The sequence below is a fragment of the Notolepis coatsorum genome, assembly GCF_963971535.1.
Source record: "Notolepis coatsorum genome assembly, chromosome: 17".
NCBI lineage: Eukaryota > Metazoa > Chordata > Actinopteri > Aulopiformes > Paralepididae > Notolepis > Notolepis coatsorum.
Genome location: NC_140181.1, coordinates 39,973,669 through 39,992,789, shown reverse-complemented (window position 1 = coordinate 39,992,789; position 19,121 = coordinate 39,973,669). Strand labels below are relative to the sequence as shown.

The 19,121-nt window shown below is 40.8% G+C and overlaps 1 protein-coding gene across 3 annotated transcripts in view; it reads right to left on the bottom strand.

Annotated features, from left to right (window-relative positions):
- The window catches only part of atp13a2 (ATPase cation transporting 13A2), a 66,596-nt gene that overhangs the window by 46,133 nt on the left and 1,342 nt on the right, over positions 1–19,121 (bottom strand). Inside the window, exons 1-11 of one of the 3 annotated variants that reach the window (XM_084333678.1) lie at positions 8,496–8,644; positions 7,834–7,913; positions 7,310–7,477; positions 6,097–6,152; positions 5,882–5,948; positions 5,715–5,794; positions 5,031–5,108; positions 4,515–4,584; positions 1,243–1,377; positions 871–937; positions 69–200 (exon numbers count right to left, since the gene is read on the bottom strand). In XM_084333678.1, the coding sequence (XP_084189804.1) occupies positions 69–200; positions 871–937; positions 1,243–1,377; positions 4,515–4,584; positions 5,031–5,108; positions 5,715–5,794; positions 5,882–5,948; positions 6,097–6,152; positions 7,310–7,477; positions 7,834–7,836 (856 nt within the window). In that variant the 5' untranslated portion in view covers positions 7,837–7,913; positions 8,496–8,644. Of the gene's footprint in view, positions 1–68; positions 201–870; positions 938–1,242; positions 1,378–4,514; positions 4,585–5,030; positions 5,109–5,714; positions 5,795–5,881; positions 5,949–6,096; positions 6,153–7,309; positions 7,478–7,833; positions 7,914–8,165; positions 8,202–8,495; positions 8,645–19,121 lie in introns of those variants that run through there. The other 2 variants (XM_084333679.1, XM_084333677.1) reach the window with 2 other exon arrangements.

Below are 19,121 nucleotides of genomic sequence, written 5' to 3'. Positions count from 1 at the left end.
AGTAGTTAAGAGTCCAACAGTTGTATTGTGAAGGCTACGCTTGGCGATACAGTGGTGGCAGGTCTCACCTGTGAGCATGCTCTCGTTGACCATGCACTCCCCGACCAGCAGGGCGGCATCGCAGGGTAGGAGCAGGCCCTCCTGTGGGATGACCAGACAGTCCCCTGGCACCAGGTCCAACGAACTCACACACTCCTCCTCTGGGATGATACCATACAATATCATCATCCCCAATGGGCAGACAACTGTTTTAACACCCTCTGCCATTTCAACACATTCTCTTCAGTCCCGTCTGAAAACTCCTGAAGTATGGACTTTTCAGTACGGAGGTTCAGCATTCTGAACTTTTATATTTGTATTTTGTGGGTACTCCTTCGTTAATCTTAAAAGGAACACACCAACATTATGGGAAATGCACTCACTGTCTTCTCCAGAGTCAGACAAGAAGAAGATAGATACCAATTTCCTCTGTGTGCGTTTAGTAGAAAGCCATCTGGCTGCAAGCTAACCTAGCTTAGCACAAATGAATGGAAGAGGATACGGACCACTAGCCTAGCTAAAAACTCCAGAAGAGGTGTTTTTGGCCAACAGCTAGGCAAGTTGGTCCATTCTGCTTCCATTCATTTGTGCTAAGCTAGGCTAGCTTTCTACTGAACGCAGATAGGAAATGTATAATGTTATTGTCTGATTCCGGAGAACACGGTAAGCGCATTTCCAATAATGTTGGGGTGTTCCTTTAACATTACTTGTTGTAAGTCGAATGAGATAGGGACTCTCACTTAGAAATAAATTTAAAAAACACACTAAATTCAAACACATTGCTTTCTCAAACTGGGTCATGGTGTACAGAACAGAGGTTGGACAACTGACCTCCTGAGCTTCTGCGGACTTTAACAGCAGTGATCAGATGAGCCATGCTGCGCAGAGTACTGCTTTGCTGTGGAGTGAAAAGCACAACAAACGATGATTGACGTTCATCTTTTTTTTTAACAAGTTAATTCTTTAAAATACAAATACTAATTTCACGTTGTAGGTCTAAAAACACACCCTTTATACATTGTACTAAACATACACCCTTTAAACATCAGGCTAACTTGAGTAGTGGAGAGAAATGGAATACATGATTTGATTTCTCATTATCCTCTTCAATATAAATGTTTAGTATTATTCTGGTAATTTGTTGTGATGTGTTGGTCTGTGTTCTTTTTGTTAAACACATGTAAACGGCCACTTTGGACTCACCTTGCGGATCTCATACAGAGAGACGCCGATGGATAACATAGAGATGACAAAGATACAGGAGGCATAGTAGTAATATTGATCAAGGATCCACAGGACAATGCTGAACACCTGGAACACGTAGAACGGGTTGAGGACCTTAACCAAGAGGCCAAGAAAGAGAGAGGGAGGGAGACAGTGAAATACAGAGGAAAGAAGTCATTATTTAGTATGTTCCATTTACAACTAACAGTTTACCAACAAGTAGCTAAGGAGAAATCATGTCAATGTGTCAACAATAATGTGAACACATACTTTAGACATGAGTCAACAATAATGTGAACACATACTTTAGACATGTGTCAACACAATAACGTGAACACACATACTTTAGAAATGTGTCAACAATAATGTGAACACACATATTTTAGACATGAGTCAACAATAATGTGAACACATACTTTAGACATGCGTCAACAATAACGTGAACACACATACTTTAGACATGAGTCAACAATAATGTGAACACACATATTTTAGACATGCGTCAACAATAATGAGAACACACATACTGTAGACATGGGCTCACATTTACAACAAGCGTTGCAGGGGTAAGGCTAAGAGGATAATCAAAGACTCTAGCCACCCAAACAACTGCCTCTTTGAACTGCTGCGGTCAGGCAAGCGATACCGGAGTCTCATGGCAAGCACAGAGAGACTCAGAAGGAGCTTCTATCCCCAGGCCATCAGAATGCTCAACGACAATAACACTATGTAACAAACCATCAAATACACTCACAGCACACATCCACACGTACACACTTTAAATAAACAACTCACTGTAGCACCCACTTTAGACACTTTAACACACTTTATATTGATTGGTAAAGAGATTTGCACCTTAGACTAAGTTGTACCTCATCACATTTCTGCATTGTACTGTATATTGTATTGTAACTCAGTTACTAATTTTTCCCCCTACTCTGTATTGTATATTATATATATGTATATTGAACTAGAGATGTTCCGATACCATTTTTTCTAGGGCTGACCTTCAAATATTTTTTTGGAATTCGAAGCTTCGGGGCCGAGATTCGATTTTAATTTAAATTTTTTTTTTTTAAATATATAATAATAATTATTATTTATTATTATTATTCTCTTTTTCTTTTTTTTATGTTGTTGGACTTGTACAACACTTTGTTCAACTTTGTCAGTGCTGTAAAGTTTAAACCTTTTTAAATCTTAGACAAACGAAACAAAACACTTTGCTCTCATGAAATATTGTATGCCGTCATTTGAGGCTTTATAAAAGCAGCACAATGAACACAAATCTGTCAGTGCAGAGTCCGAATTAACAAACAAATAATAACTAATTAAATAATTAACAAAGAGAGGCAGAGTTGATTTTGCAAAAATAAAATAAAAAAATCATATATTTTTTTAATAATCAAATTTTATTTTCATATTCGAATCCCATGCCCATCGAACGAAGCTTCGAAGCTTCGAAGTATTCAAGAGAGTCCTATTTTTTTCCTTCCCGATCCGATTCCGATACCTAAGCTTTGGGTATCGGCCGATACTGATACTGATCTGATACCAATGCATACAAAGAAAATTATATAAATTATAAAACTTTTTTTATAGCTACAGATACTGTTTTATATATACTGTTTTTTTAGTAATAACTAGAAAGTAATGGTATTTATTCAACAACAGGTGATTGTATAGATTTAGATTAGTATTAGTATCATTAATTGACAACTATGCTCAATGAGTTCACCCACGGAACGGTTGTTGGGACATTGGTTCTGCACGGACGTTATATGCTGTTGCACTTCCTATCCAGCCTGCTCCGGTTCAGTTAGTAGCAGAGGCTCTGGCTAGTAGTAATGTGTATGTTGTGATTTTTAATGCACAATAAATATTCAACATTCTCTTTTGAGACTCCGCCTCAGACTCTTATCCTTTGGCACTAAAAAGCTTAACATTGTCACCGGTATGGCTGTCCGCAACATGTCATTAATTGCGTGCATGTGTGCGAGAGGTCGATCAGTGACGACACTTAAGTTAGCCAGTTAGCGTGAGCTACCGGTAACTGTTCGATGGAAAGAATTAACGTTACTGGTAAAAAAGTGATTTACCTTGGAATACTCCTTTGCCAACTTGCTGTACTTTGCTTGCAGGTCTGCAGCCATTATTGCTAGAATATGAATAGTCCCAACTTTAGCCAAGGTAACGTTAAGCTAAAACTAGCTCTTCAGCTAATGCTAAATAACACCAGCAAGCGAACACATCAGAGCTCCCCGTCACACCGCTCTGTCGAGACGATGGCATTTAAGAAAGTATCTGCTGTTAAAATGACAAACGGCATTGACACTTTAATTCACGGTCGATTAAAAACACGTTTGTTTTATAATGCTCACTCTCAGTAGGAGGATACCGCACATGTTGATTAATTACATCATATGGTATCGGAGCATAGAATTGAAGCGTACTCGCTGATACCAGCATTTTAGGCTGTATCGGAGGCATTTCCGATACTGGTATCGGAACAACTCTATATTGAACACTTGTTTACACTTGTTTACATACTTTTGACTTTCTATTTTATACTTATCTATTTTTATTTGTATCTAGCACACTCTCAGGAGCAGAAAAAAGCATTTCATATATTCAAGTATTCTGTATTTTTGTATGACAATTAATAAAGAAACTTGAAACTTTAGCTCATGAGCACGTTACTCGTGCACATTACACATAAAAAGATTCATTGTGGTTATTCTCAATCAAGGACATATTTTTCTATCATCCTGTATCATATCAAATTGATTCCAGCTAAAGTCTATTCAGTTGGATTCTGGACTTGGTCACAGCTATCCTGGCTGCAATTAAATTCAACAGGGCAATCGCACACAAAAGTCAAAGAATGTTAGCAAACACACAAAATAATATGTCCTTTCAGAGCTTAAAAAAACATTACGTTTCTTTAGAGGACACTCTTGACTGTTGCCCCATTAGATTGAATTGTTAATTTGTGGTCCAATTAACTGCATGTTGGTCGTAGTCTATAGGTAAGATGCTAGATGAAAAATAGAGACTATATTAGCCAAATTATCCTTTAATATGTGTAGACATCTTTAATACAGTGTATCTTTGAATTGTTTTGTGCTTTTTTATTTGAAGATTGTTGGGTTATCTTTCATACACTGGTCTTCCTTTTGTCCCCAGATGAAAGCTTGGTATTCTCTATTTAACACACTGAACAGCTTGGACCAGAGTCTCATCTGTCTCACCTCCTCAACCAGCATTCTGCAGTACGACTTCACAGGTATATCGATAAGGTTGGTTCCATAGACTTGTCTCCTGAAATAATAGATGGAGAGATCAATAGAATCGTGAAGGACAGGTAATGAAGAATAAAAAAAAGAGAAGATTGTTCCTCCTTCAGGATTAAATTATTCCTTCTTTAATTTGCTTTTAAATCTTAAATGTGAAAGAAGGCTGGGCTGGCAAAACCAGAAGATGATATCAGTTCTTTAAAGAATCTGTAAAAACAGAGACATCTAGGCTTAGTATTGCACTTTGTTTACATATTTTATTTTGGTTGTTTTGGTTGGAAAATAGCAACAACTACACCATAACTACCTACCAAATAAGTGTCAACTTCTCACCTTCCTTTGAAGGCTTTGGATTAAATTGTCACATAACTTCACACTGTGCGACCTCTTTTAATTCAATTTCCTACCCTGCTACCAGCCCATTAGATCAGTCAATCCATACCGCGTTTCATTTAATTCCTCCATCCATACCTAGAGCTCTGCTCCAGTCGACTCAGGCCCTTCTGGAAGCGGTACAGATCATCACTGGTCCAGTCCTCACTGAGGACACTGCAGAGGAGAGGTGACATTTCAACAGTGCGGCAGAAGGAAAGGTATCCATATTATCACTTATATATATTACACATATATTATACACTTATATTATACGCATGTTTTCAGCTGGGACCAAGCAGCTAGTACAAGTCTGCCTGTCTGTGCACGCTGTAGAAAGCTAGCCTAGCGTAGTGAATGGAAGCGGATACGGACCACTAGCCTAGCTGTGCCAAAAACACCTCTCCCTGGGTTTTAAACTAGGCTAGTTGTCCATATCCGCTTCCATTAATTTGTGCTAAGCTAGGATAGCTTTCTACTGAACACACAGAGAGCAAATTGGTATCCATCTTCTTGTCTGACTCTGGAGAAGACGGTAAGCACATTTCCGCAAAATGTGTGTTTCTTTAAGATGGGTGGCATTCCCCTTTAAGACTATGTGTGGTTCAATATCACATGAAAACAAACATTTTCTTTTCATTCCTGGGGGAAAGACAGCCTAACTAGGGGATGTCTGTTGTACCGTGTGTCCTACATCACTAGTATTCAGTGAAGTCCCATGATGCAGTTCTGGTGGTTGTAAAAAGGTTGTGGTGGTTATAACATGGTCATCTCCAACAGTACCTAACACGACAGAAGGCCCCTTTCCTGGCCACCCAGACGAAGCGCAGTCCTTCAAACAGGTAGTAGCGGAGCAGTGCTTTCTGAAAGACAACACCAGTCCACGTCACTCTAGAGGAACATCTCTGCTTTGTATTCAAAGACTTGACCCTCTTTCCAACCTGTCCTACCTCCTCTCTGTGAAGCTGGACTGTATCCCTCCATTCGTTATCCTCCAGCTCTCCCATTTGCTCCATGCTAAAAGGAAGCATGTTAGAAAACTGCCATGGTGCCCGTTTACTTTAAGTCTTCAATGAGTGTATACTATGAAGAGACAACAGTAAAACAAAGGTGAGGCTGGGGAGACAAAGGTGGTGCTGTCAAAAGTTGAAGACATGGATCTCACCTGTCCTCAATCTCCTCTGTAAGGACCCCCACCACATACTGCTGACCAAAACTGTCCTGTGGGCAGAGAAACATCCACTTAACTGCCAGTGACTGCCAGTGAGTAGAGGATCCAAACTCAAGGCAATGGGCCCTTTTCAGAGCAGCCAGTTTGACAACAGTTTGATAATAACATTAATCATGGTCCCATTCCATTCAGGTGTGCCAGGGCCCTGGTGCTGTGCATGCCGTCTCACCGGCTGTGACATATCTAAATGGAATGGGACCATGATTAATGTTATTAATTACACCTGTGTTTACCCCTGCAATGACATGTCAAAATGGCTGTGGTGAAAAGGGCCTATTGGCAACCAATTTTGTGGGATGTAAGTGAATGACAATTTGTGATCATCAAAAAACGCAGCAATGTAGCTTTGTACAAAATCAGTGAGGCCCAGATCTGCCAAGATAGGCACCAGCCTTAACCGCATGCAAAACAATGTTTGGTCGCAGCTGCCTCCAGTAGTAGTACGCCAGATTCAATAAAGTCTGACACTGTAAATGAGCTCAGCCACAGGTTGGCTCAGCAGAATACCTGAGACACCTTCTTGGACTGTGACTGTATGTTTCTGTGCAGTCAGGCCATACAAGAGAAGCACTCAAGAGGTGGAAGTTAACGTTGTGAATGTGAGAATAATTTGATTAAACAATTTGCATGCACAGTGGAAAGGAATGCTCCCAGTGTCACAGTTCAGATCCATCACATGGACCTCTGTGTACTCTGCGACCATTCAAGGTATAGACTACTTCAGTAGCATCTTCCACATGCTATAATAGGCTAATATAAAGGCTATAATAGGTTCATAAAAGGCTATAATAGGTCAATATAAAGGTTATAATCTATTAAAGGATCATATAAAGGCTAATAAACTGAACGTGAGCATTTCCCTTCTCTCATTCAAACAGCAGCTATATTTTGTAATGGAATGGGTCAACACTACGCAAGCTGTGTAGCTGTGGGTAAGGTCGCATCCTGCCAATCAATTTGACATGCATAAAAGCACTATTCAAAATGTCACAAGGCCTATGATTTGTCAAGGCTTTGGCCCTTGGAGGTTACCTCTGAAGTTGTAAACGCAAGCCTACTTCATAACTATGATTCAGGGGTACGGGTTGGGACAGAACCCCAGGACCTCTACTAGCTTCTGGGTTGTCTTTTGGCTAAACGTTCTCACTCTCAGTAGTAGGATGTCTGCCAGGGCCAGGGGGCAGGATCTGCAGCGGGCGACGACAGCCAAGCGCGGGCGCCAGTGAAACAGGATCAGCAGCAGACCCAGAGACAGCACGGCTCCCACACGACACAACCAAACACGCCAGCACACCCACTGGTACCCTTGTACATCCTGGGAGGGAGTGGGGGGGTAATCATTTGAGAGGCATTCATTCAGAACCAGCATATTGACCTTTCAACACCTAATTTGGACGATAAAACAAGCTTTGCTTTCAATGCCCAAATCACACAAAATAATGTACATTGCCCATAAAACCCATCAGTTCTTCATTGCTGATCAACATTTGGCACACAGTGGCCATTTGGATCTCAGAAAGAAGGGTGAATGAATGAATGAAAACTTTATTTAACAGATTGCAGAATGGGTACAATACAGTACGGCTCAATACACACAATTGTTAAGGGGATGCAGACCAGAGAAAGACGTTTGTCTTGTTTACATCAGGGTCCCCCCAGGGTAGCTCTTACCATGTGTGATTCAGGATAGAGAAGGGGGTCCTTCGGACAGGGGGAGGTAAGCCCGCTCTGCGGCTCCTCCGCGCTGCTCCCTACAGACAAAGTTTAAACACAGTCAATAACCATTCCAAGATGTAAACAAAAATCCTCGACCGAATTGCACACCAAGTACACTAGTAGACACACCCACTAAGTTAATATGACCACAACAGACATTAATGATATTGTCCACGGACACACACACACACACACTTCATGTCTACTTCCTACACTGGGATTCAGTTAGGGCTGCGTGACTTAAACGACGGTAGTTGGACACCTGACCAAAAGGTAGGTTCACTTACCTACGTAATGCTAACGTGGCCGTAGGCATGTCATGTTTGCATTTCTATCCCGGTAGGAACTTCGGAAGGTATCGGTAACTGGAACCTAACGTACCAGCCAGCAGCGAGGATCAACACGTACACAATAAATAATAATACAAGTACCCATACAACGCTAATTCTATCAATAATAACTAAGTGTTGCTTCCGGTTCCAACAGCCAGGGCATACAAAACCAAACATACCACACACGTATTTATATCATCCGTCTCGACCGCATAAATAAAGCGACAATTAAACAAGTAGTTTCCCTTATTAACAAACGTTACAGAACGAGCCCGCGTTGCTTACCGTTAAAACCAGACCATATACGCGTTTTCCTCCTATATGTAGCTAGTCTAGATACATGTTCTCTGTCGCGATGCAACTGGAAAAGCACACCTGTTTGCCTTGTTACCTGCGGTCCACACCCGCGGCGCGCCGCCGTTCACTTAAAGCAGAGACCAGTTAGTACGCCCCTCATTAGAACAGAGACCAGTATGTCTCGGTCCGGCTAGAACACAGACCAGTATGTCCCTCAATACACTAGAACACAGACCAGTACGCCCCTCAATATATTAGAACACAGACCAGTATGTCTCGGTCCCCCAATACACTAGAACACAGACCAGTATGTCCCTCAATACACTAGAACACAGAGACCAGTATGTCCCTCAATGCACTGGAACACAGAGCAGTACGCCCCTCAATAAATTGGAACAGATGCCAGTATGTCAAGGGACGTGCAGAAACATTTTGGGAGGCAGGTGCAGAAAAGGCACATCAAAGGCGCGCGCAGCAAATAATGGTCAAAACTCAAAAGCACGACATACGTGGAGACAACGGAGCACATATGAGTTGCTTAAAGCAATCAATAACACCAACTTCACAAACACTGGTCTTATCATGTATCAGGCAGGGCGCAGGCTAGAACACAGTAGTTCTCAACCTTTTTACACCAAGTACCACCTGAGAACGTAGCTGGCTCTCCAAGTACCACCATATGACGTTAAAATACAGTCTATTCAGCTATGCACAGTTCATGCAGGAGGCAAATGTATTCCTAATAGCATTATTTATTGTTAACTTTTGTCAGACACAGCCACAATGTACAAAGGGGTAGCACTAGAACTAGCAAACTCTTCCACACAACTCATACAATGCAAGGGGCATTGAGAACATAATAACTAACATTCTCACATAGCAAGTGAGAAAATTAAGAACAACTGTATTTCAGCAAATGTACTTAATTCTCTCTCTCTCTCTCGCTCTCACACAGCAAGCAATTGTCCTTCATTCTCACACACACACACGCAGTTAGGGGGCTAATAACCCTTGCCATAATTTCAGTGCGCCCCTAACTTTTGATTGCAAGGTCTGACATTGACCCCCTTTTCAGGAGTTGACCTAGAGCCCACCAAGGTCATGCATATCAAGTTTGGTCAATGTCAGACCTTGCAATACACTGTAAGGCACTGTAAGGCTACTGTCCTCCCCCACTTCCAGTGATGAAGCTAAGCTATGCTAACGGAGCGTCTATTCCCAAAGCTAAAATGCACGCACAGAGACAAAAAAGGTGTGCATCTTCTTGTCTAACTCCAGGGAAGATGTTAAATAAGCTAATTTAAAAAAAAAAGTGGAGTTATCCTTTAAATGCCAGTTTGTGTGATGGCATCACAAATTATTGTTAAAAAAACACACAAAAAGTAAAATATTTTCAATATATCAAATGCAAAGTACATTTGTCTGGGGGGATTATTACAGGCTAGGCATGTGTCAATGATTAGCAACAACACAGATTTTGATGGATTTTTTGTTTTTTGTAATGTCAGATTTAACAACAACTCTTTTCAGAGTATTTCATTTTTTATCTGACATTACAAAAAATCTAAAAATAAAAATGGTTATGATCAGGGCTGAAGTTGAATAAAAGATTTATGACTGTTTAGACTATTTACTCTCTGTCACAGTGATCTCCTGGTTGTTCCCCACCTACGTAGGTTATCTAACTATCGCGCCGCCGCAACTAGAAACACTGGCCTGGCCTGCTTCTAAGTTCAGTGGCCTGACTGCACAAAAAAAATCTTTTTTTTTATATTTTTTTTTAACTTCATATTTTAGCGTTTATCGCTTTTTCTGGTCAAGCATGACCGACAGAAACAGGTTGAATGGGATATAGATCAGGGGAAGACACTCTGAGAAAATATGGCGAGTCCGGGAGTCGAACTCGTGTACCCCAGATCCGTGACACGCACGGTTGTCCCCGACGCCGAAATAGCGCCGAGATACGCGGTGAGCTACTGGAGCTCCCCTTATAAATCTTTTCAAGTACCACCAGCAGTACCACCAAGTACCACTAGTGGTACGCGTACCACAGGTTGAGAACCACTGCAGTATGCAATACCAACATCATCATGGCAGGCGAAAAAAATAGCCAAGCCTACAATGTGACTCATTGTATTTGACTTGTTGACTCATTGACTTGACTAGTTGAGTATGACTTTAGTCTCATCAAGATTTGAGCAAGTATTGCATGGCTCCAGACTAACTTTTTTCACCACCGTCCCAGAACCGTCCCGAAATACAATTTTAACCGTCCCAAAGTGAATGTAACCGTCCCAAAAATCAAATGTAGTTTCTTTACTTTGGTTTTGTCGTCTATAGTTGTTATTGCCATAAGAAACACCATTCAGAGAAGGGGAGAATAAATTGATTTAGTCAAAAGGCTCCCATGGTGGAAAGATTTCACAAGAATAATTATGATTAAAAATAAATATAAAAAAAAAGTGTTTAACAAGGTGCTAGTATAGGGATATTTGGTCACGGTGCTGTTATAGTCAACCAATTGGAGCCATGTTGATTATTCTTTCCATAGGAAAATATATTTAAATGTATTGTATTTCGTTTTAGTTTTTTTTGTTATTATGTTTATGGTTGAAAATGTTAGAGATAAATAAAGATCAAATCAAATCTAACTGAATAAGTTATCCCTCTTCTAACAAGAAAGAAAAACGTAGTTTAGCTTTAAACTACATAATGTCATTGCGTCCAGAGATTCCACCTTTGATAACTAAGTGGAGTACAGTGGAGAAAGCCTAGGTAAGAGAGATTTCCCTCACCTGATAACACGTTTTTATTTTTTGGAGCGAGATTCATTTGGGGTGTGATGCTGCTGCTGCTGCTGCAGCGCGACTGGCTGCGGAGAGGTGGGTAGGACCTTGGTTAGGGCTGGGCGATATGGCCTAAATATGATATAAATGGTAAAATGGCTGCATTTATATAGCGCTTTTATCCAAAGCGCTTTACAATTTGTTACTCACACATTCACACACCGATGGCAGAGGCAACCATGCAAGGTGCCAACCTGCACATCGTGAGCAATTAGGGGTTAACTGTCTTGCTCAAGGACACTTCGACACGCTGCCCGGGAGGAGCGGGAATCGAACCAGGAACCTTCGGATTACCAGACGACTGCTCTACCTCCTGAGCCACTGTCGCTCCCTCACGATATTTTCTGACCTTTCGGCGATACACATCACAATGTTTTTATTTTTTACCCCAAACGATTCATTATGAGGCTTACCAAGACAGTATTTGAGTTTGCAAGCTAACATTAAAGACAAAATAAAATACCCATGCATTTAGCATTTTTATATTATATATTAGATTTAGATTATTGGATTATTAGATTATAATATATTGCATATATTTAGCAATGAGATATTATATGATTTAGATATGAAATATGATGAATTGAAAATGGGGGACCCTGATGTAAACAAGACAAAAGTCTTTCTCTGGTCTGCATCCCCTTAACAATTGTATGTATTGAGCTGTACTGTACCCATTCTGCAATATGTTAATAAAGTTTTAAATCAATCAATCAATCAATCAATCAATCAATCAATCAATAGCATTTTAGCATTTTTATGAAACTACTGTATATTTGTATGTCTCTAAATGTTTTGATGAATTGAAAATGGAGGACCCTTATGTAAAAAAGCCGAAAGTCTTTTTCTGGTCTTCATCCTCCTGTACTGTATTGTACCCATTCTGCAATATGTTAATAAAGTGTTCATTCATTCTGACGGACAACAGAATAATTTTGATTGACAGTCGAGTCTGCCAATTACGTCACACCGCTTGCACCCGCCCTGCTGTTCTTAGCACCAATCGGCAAGCGCCATTAGTTTTTGACTTCCTGAATGTCCGGTGTGCTGACATCAACAAAGCTACTTACATTAGCTCCCCGCAACCGACTAGTAGGAGACTAGTGCACCACAGGATGACTAAATGAGCCATAATGATTTTACCTCAACGAATGTTATAATAAAAGCCTTTCCATACATCTGTCTGATTGAAAACTTTATTAACAGACCGCGGAATGGGCATATCTCAACACAGGCTGAGATATGAACGAGTAACGTGTGGACCAGATTGACGCGACACAATCCTATTGGGCAAAACATCACGATATCCACGATACTTTGAAAAAGTGTATTGTTAATGAACTGTACCCGATATTTATATAATAGTCATATCGCCCAGCCCTAACCTTGGTGTTGCAGCGCGACTGGCTGAGGAGTGGTGGGTAGGAGCTTGATGTTGGATTAGCGTATCGCTGCCTTGGGAGACGGCGATAGACATTGGATTCGGCTAATCATGCAACGTTTAGATTCATCATTTGACAGCAATATATGCGCGCACTGACAGTCGGCTAATTTACATTTCCTGTGAAAAAAAAGAAAAAATCCTCCCCGTCCCGGTTGCGTCCCAAAAAAGATTTCTGTTCGTCCCAAATCAATATTTGATCGTCCCCGGGACGACGGGACATCGTTAGTCTCGAGCCCTGATTGCATGATGTGCCCAATATGTTGCAAACGCTGTCTGACAGGATGAGAGATGTGGAACGCTGTCTGACAGGACGAGAGATGTGGAACGCTGTCTGACAGGATGAGAGATGAGGAACGCTGTCTGACAGGATGAGAAATGTGGAATGCTGTCTGACACGATGAGAGATGTGGAATGCTGTCTGACAGGATGAGAGATGTGGAATGCTGTCTGACACGATGAGAGATGTGGAATGCTGTCTGACAGGATGAGAGATGTGGAATGCTGTTTGCGCATCATCCAACAGTTACAAATGTTTTGGATTGATTGTAAACAATTGATATTTGATATACTGTTTCACTCTGTATGGAATACCATTGACCCTAATTCATTTAATTTCAAACCTTTATTTTAACCAGAAAAAGTTAAGGTTGCCCTCATTTGCAACAATGGTTTTAACGGATATCTAGTATGCCAGTTAAATAAATATTTAAAATGATGATCTTCTACACAAGTGAAGGAGGAACTTTCCCTTTCTGCAATCTTAACCTTAAGAAATGTGTTGTTGGGGGGCAGGTGGCGCACGGAGATTACGTTCGTCACCAACACCGGGAGACACTAGGATTCGCCTGTTCGAATCCAGCTCCCGGCGTTGCTATCAGCTTGGCTGTCCTCTCACGCTGATACAATTGGCTGTATCAGGGGGTGGGAAGCTGAAGGGTGGGTCCTGGGCGTTGTGGACAGCGACCCCTACAGTTCGGTCGGGGCGCCTGCTCAGCAAGGGTTGGATCTGAGGAGAGATAGTGTGGCCTCCCACACGCTACACTCTCCCCGGTGAGAACCTGCGCGGCCAGGTTGGCCTGCCCCAGGCTGCACATGCGTCGGAGGAAAGCATGTGACAGTCTCCGGTCTCCCGGACCAACAGTAGGGGAAAGTACGCAACAACCAGGAAGGGTGGGATGGGAGAAAAATCGGGAAAAAGGAGGGGAAGAAAGATAATAAAAAAAAAAAAAAAAATGTGTTGTTTTGAGTCTATAGTTAGGTCTGATTTGATAGAATTTAAATAGAAAATAAACTAAAAATAAATTACAATTAACACCAGCCAAAAAAGGGCAGGTGCTCAAGCACCATTTTGGCCCTATGTGTGCAGTGTCTGAGTATGTCCCTCAATACATTACATTAGAGACCAGTATGCCATTCAATACATTATAGAGACCAGTACATCCCTCAATACATTAGAACAGAGACCTCAGACCAGTATGTCCCTCAATACATTAGAACAGAGACCAGTACATCCTTCAATACATTATAGAGACCAGTATGTCCCTCAATACATTACATTAGAGACCAGTATGTCATTCAATACATTATAGAGACCAGTACGTCCCTCAATACATTAGAACAGAGACCTCAGACCAGTATGTCCCTCACTACATTAGAACAGAGACCAGTACGTCCCTCAATACATTAGAACAGAGACCTCAGACCAGTATGTCCCTCAATACAATTTAGAACAGAGACCAGTACGTCCTTCAATACATTATAGAGACCAGTACGTCCCTCAATACATTAGAACAGAGACCAGTACGTCCTTCAATACATTATAGAGACCAGTACGTCCCTCAATACATTAGAACAGAGACCAGTACGTCCTTCAATACATTATAGAGACCAGTACGTCCCTCAATACATTAGAACAGAGACCAGTATGTCCTTCAATACATTATAGAGACCAGTATGTCCTTCAATACATTATAGAGACCAGTATGTCCTTCAATACATTATAGAGACCAGTACGTCCCTCAATACATTAGAACAGAGACCAGTATGTCCTTCAATACATTATAGAGACCAGTATGTCCTTCAATACATTATAGAGACCAGTATGTCCTTCAATACATTAGAACAAGACTTAATAGGACTTTAGGTGTACAGTGGACTCTCCATGAGTGCTGACTTCTGACTGTTAGTTTTATATAACTAATCACCCTTCTGTCAGTGTCTATAAATACAGATTAGGGCTGCTCGATTATGGCAAAAATCATAATCACGATTATTTTGATTGATATTGAAATCACAATTATTAAACATGATTACTCATTGATTTGAGATCATCATATGATGACGACCTTGTTTTTTGACCTTTCTGTCATCTTCTACAAGTTACCAAAGATGTTTAAAAATAACTGGAGAAACGCTCCGTGGCTCCCTCCTCCCTCTCAACACAAGCTGAAACTACCATTAGGTTTGGAGGGGGGAGGGAGGGGCAGAGCACACCGCTGTGAAGAAAGGGTGCGTTGAATTTACAACACAAGACAAAATAAGAGCAACATGGCATGCGGCACAATATCAAAATCATTTAATCTCAATTATCTTAGTTTTCATGATCGTGGGAAGCCATTCCAATATCGTAATTGAAATTGAAACTCGATTAATCATCCAGCCCTAATACAGATGGCAGTAAAGGTGGACGTTGGGAAGTTAATGGAGAAACTGGACAGGAAAAAGTACATTTTGGACATGGTTTTACACGTCAGCACACATAGTCCAGCATTGATCTTGGGCATATCTTGAACTGAACTGTCAACAAGCCAGAATATCCTTGTTAGTCACAATAAACTAGCCTAGGGTTCCAGCTGGTTTCAATGAGCTAATTCACACCAAGCAACAACAGGAAATAGAGCTGTTTCTGAGTCATCACCATGCTAGTATTATGCCATCCAAGGGACTAAACACGTTTAGCAACAATGTGGAACGCCTTACCAGCCGTAAAATAATGTGAATCCCTACCCACCTTCAAAACCGCTCTCAAAGAGCACCTACGGGAGGCTGCAATTAGAAACTGGCCCCTCCAATGTACAGTTTCTTCCTCCCCCTCAAATGTATATATTATCTTTTAGAAACTCTGTCTGTAAATACAGTACTGTATATTTGTACGTCATAAATGTTATGATGAATTGAAAAAAAATGGGGGACCCTGATGTAAACAAGACTAAAGTCTATCTCTGGTCTGCATCCCCTTAACAATTGTGTGTATTGAGACGTACTGTATTGTACCCATTCTGCAATCTGTTAATACAAATTTCATTCATTCATTCATCCTTGTTCAAGTGAAAAGGTGTACAGTATATGTGTGTGGGGGGGGGGGGCTCCCTCTTTTACATGATATCCACACGCCAAACCTCCCTATGTTATGTCAAATATAAAACAATTCCTGATACCAATATCGCACATGAAATTGCAATGATAGCAATACCTTATCTTATAGGGACTGCTATTATCATTTCACTGAGCTGTAATTAACACAACACCTTGTCTTATAGGAACTGCTATAATTTCACACTACACAGCTGTAATTAACACAACACAAGGATTCAATGTCTCCGATGACATCACTGGTAGCCATATTGAAACGCATTTACTCGCAAAAACTAAATGAATGTGTGCAAAACAGTTCAGGGTTTTTGGAAGTGTGTGAGATTATGAGAGGTAAATCAGCATTGTTTCTTGGGGGTAAAGTTCCCCTTCAACAAAACTAGGAGTTACAGACCAACACTTCAGGTCTGTAATGTTCAGTTTCCCCTTTAGAACTTAATCTTACCATCAGGGCAACTTTCCAGCATTTCACACACTTGGTTAGAGGAAATGACAGTGAAGCAAAAAGACACGAGACCCAAGTCATCTGAGCTGAAGTAGCAGAAACCAGTTCCCTGCAGAATGAAGTTAGCCTCCAGATAAATATCTCATACCAGCTTCTTCTAAAGGCTGGGTCTAGGGCTGGTAATTCTCAAGGGAAATGGTGGGTTGACACCTGACTCCGTTTCTGGCAAGTGGCAACCTAGGGTTTTGAATGTAGTTTACGTTTTAGGAAAGGTATTACACTTATATTCAATGAGCTCCTTTGAAAAAATAGAAATAAAAATAAAATGGCTGTAATATTTTCTTATTGCTTTGAAATTTAAAAAAATGCTTTCGATGCTGTAAAACCCATGCTAACTTGCTGATGGTTTACTGTAAAAACCCATACTAACTTGTTGATGGTTTGTTAAACCCATACTAACTTGTTGATGGTTTGTTACACCCATACTAAATTGCTGATAGCTTGTTACACCCATACTAACTTGCTGATGGTTTGTTAAACCCATACTAACTTGATGGTTTGTTAAATCCATGCTAACTTGCCGATGGTTTGCCACAAACAAAAACAGGAAGATGCTAAATGTAGTCTCTTTATTTCTCTTCCTCAATGGAAGCAGGTGTTTTTCAAATAAAGCCAGACATACAATGAGGCAGTTATAGACTTGTCAACAGCATGTTAGCCTTGTTCATTGAAAGTAATGGGTATCATATGCTCCATGACTTGAATGACTTAGTGTTCATTGTGTGTGTGTCTAAATGTGCATCTAAGAGACTTTGTAACATTCAAGATGGAGCCATGAAACAAACCCATAATTTGCTGTGTTTGTGGGACAAAAGGTCACCCCTGCTTGACCTTGATGAAAGGCTCAAGTGAAAAAGGCAAACAGCATTCAATTTTAATGGAACTCTTGTTGGAGGCAAATTGCCCTTGGTGACCTCATTTCAGGGGCATTTATTGAAAATAGGGATGCACCGATCCGATATTGATGATATATATATATTTTTTTTATAATATAATATAATAATAAATAAAATAATAAATAACAATTGAGTACATTTATATCCATGTGTTAATCTGTTACATTTTGTTTCACTAAGTTAGGAAAGTAATGTTTTAAGTCAAGCCTGATGTTGCCTTGCACAAAATAATGATCCCAGTCTCTTCCACACAGTGAGGCATACAGTTTATTAATTGAACAATGGGTATCGACCAATACCCAAAGCCCAGGTATCGGGAGTGAAAAAGTTGGATCGGTGCATCCCTAATTGAAAACCTGGGGCAATTTGCATACTCATAAAATAATGCCTTTCTATATGCTTCAAATTCGAATAGCCTAAATGCCTTCATGGCATGTTTGAAGTTCAGTGCGGCACCTGTAAGGTGTATGTTACAACCTAATGTTCTTGTTGTATGGCTTATAAGACACGGCTGAATATCAGACTGGTGTAATTATAGTGGAAGCTTTTGGGCTTTGGGGACATTCTTTTCACCTGTCCCTGCCGATGCATGTGAGAGTAGTCCCTGTATTTCCTAAAACTGTTGTAGGTGCTTCAGCCTTGGCACTGTTGTCCTAGCCTAGCCAATAGTCATGGTGTCAGGACGCGTCTATGCCTTCTACAACGCTGTTCGGTTTCCGGGTTCCTCTGATTGGCCACTAAGCCCACGTGACCCTACGCTAGCACGCCCCCCTTATCGCCACCAGTTCGCGCGACAAGCCCCTTCAATGACAGAGCTCTCATATTTGCGAATGCATAAACTATATCTTAAATTATGGCTATGTGTCTAATATGGCCGTCGCTTATCAATTGACAGAGCTCTCATATTTGCGAATGCAACAGCGTTCACCCTGATGTAAACAAAACAAGTCATTGATAAGCGACGGCCATATTAGACACACAACCATAATTTAAGATATAGTTTATGCATTCGCAAATATGAGAGCTCTGTCATTGAAGTGGGTGGTGGCAGCGTAACAGCGTTCACCCTGATGTAAAGTAGCAATTTTTTATTGGTTTGTCATGACAAACCAATTACATAATCCAACATGTGTAAAGAAACAACATATTCCAGTTAACGGTATATTTTTTTAATGATTCATTAAGGTATAAATTAGGTTAACTGGAGCTGCGTATTGCTGGCTCTCATATTTGCGAATGCAACAGCGTTCACCCTGATGTAGACAAAACAAGTCATTGATAAGCGACGGCCATATTAGATATAGTTTATGCATTCGCAAATATGAGAGCTCTGTCATTGAAGGGGCTTGTCGCGCGAACTGGCGGCGATAAGGGGGGCATGCTAGCGTAGGGTCATGTGGGCTTAGTGGTCAATCAGAGGAACCCGGAAACCGAACAGCGTTGTAGAAGGCATAGACGCTGTCAGGACGCGTGTATGCCTTCTACAACAGAACTTCGTTTCCGCGTTCGAGTTTTGTGCTCCGATTGGCCAGGTCATGTGACATGTGCGTC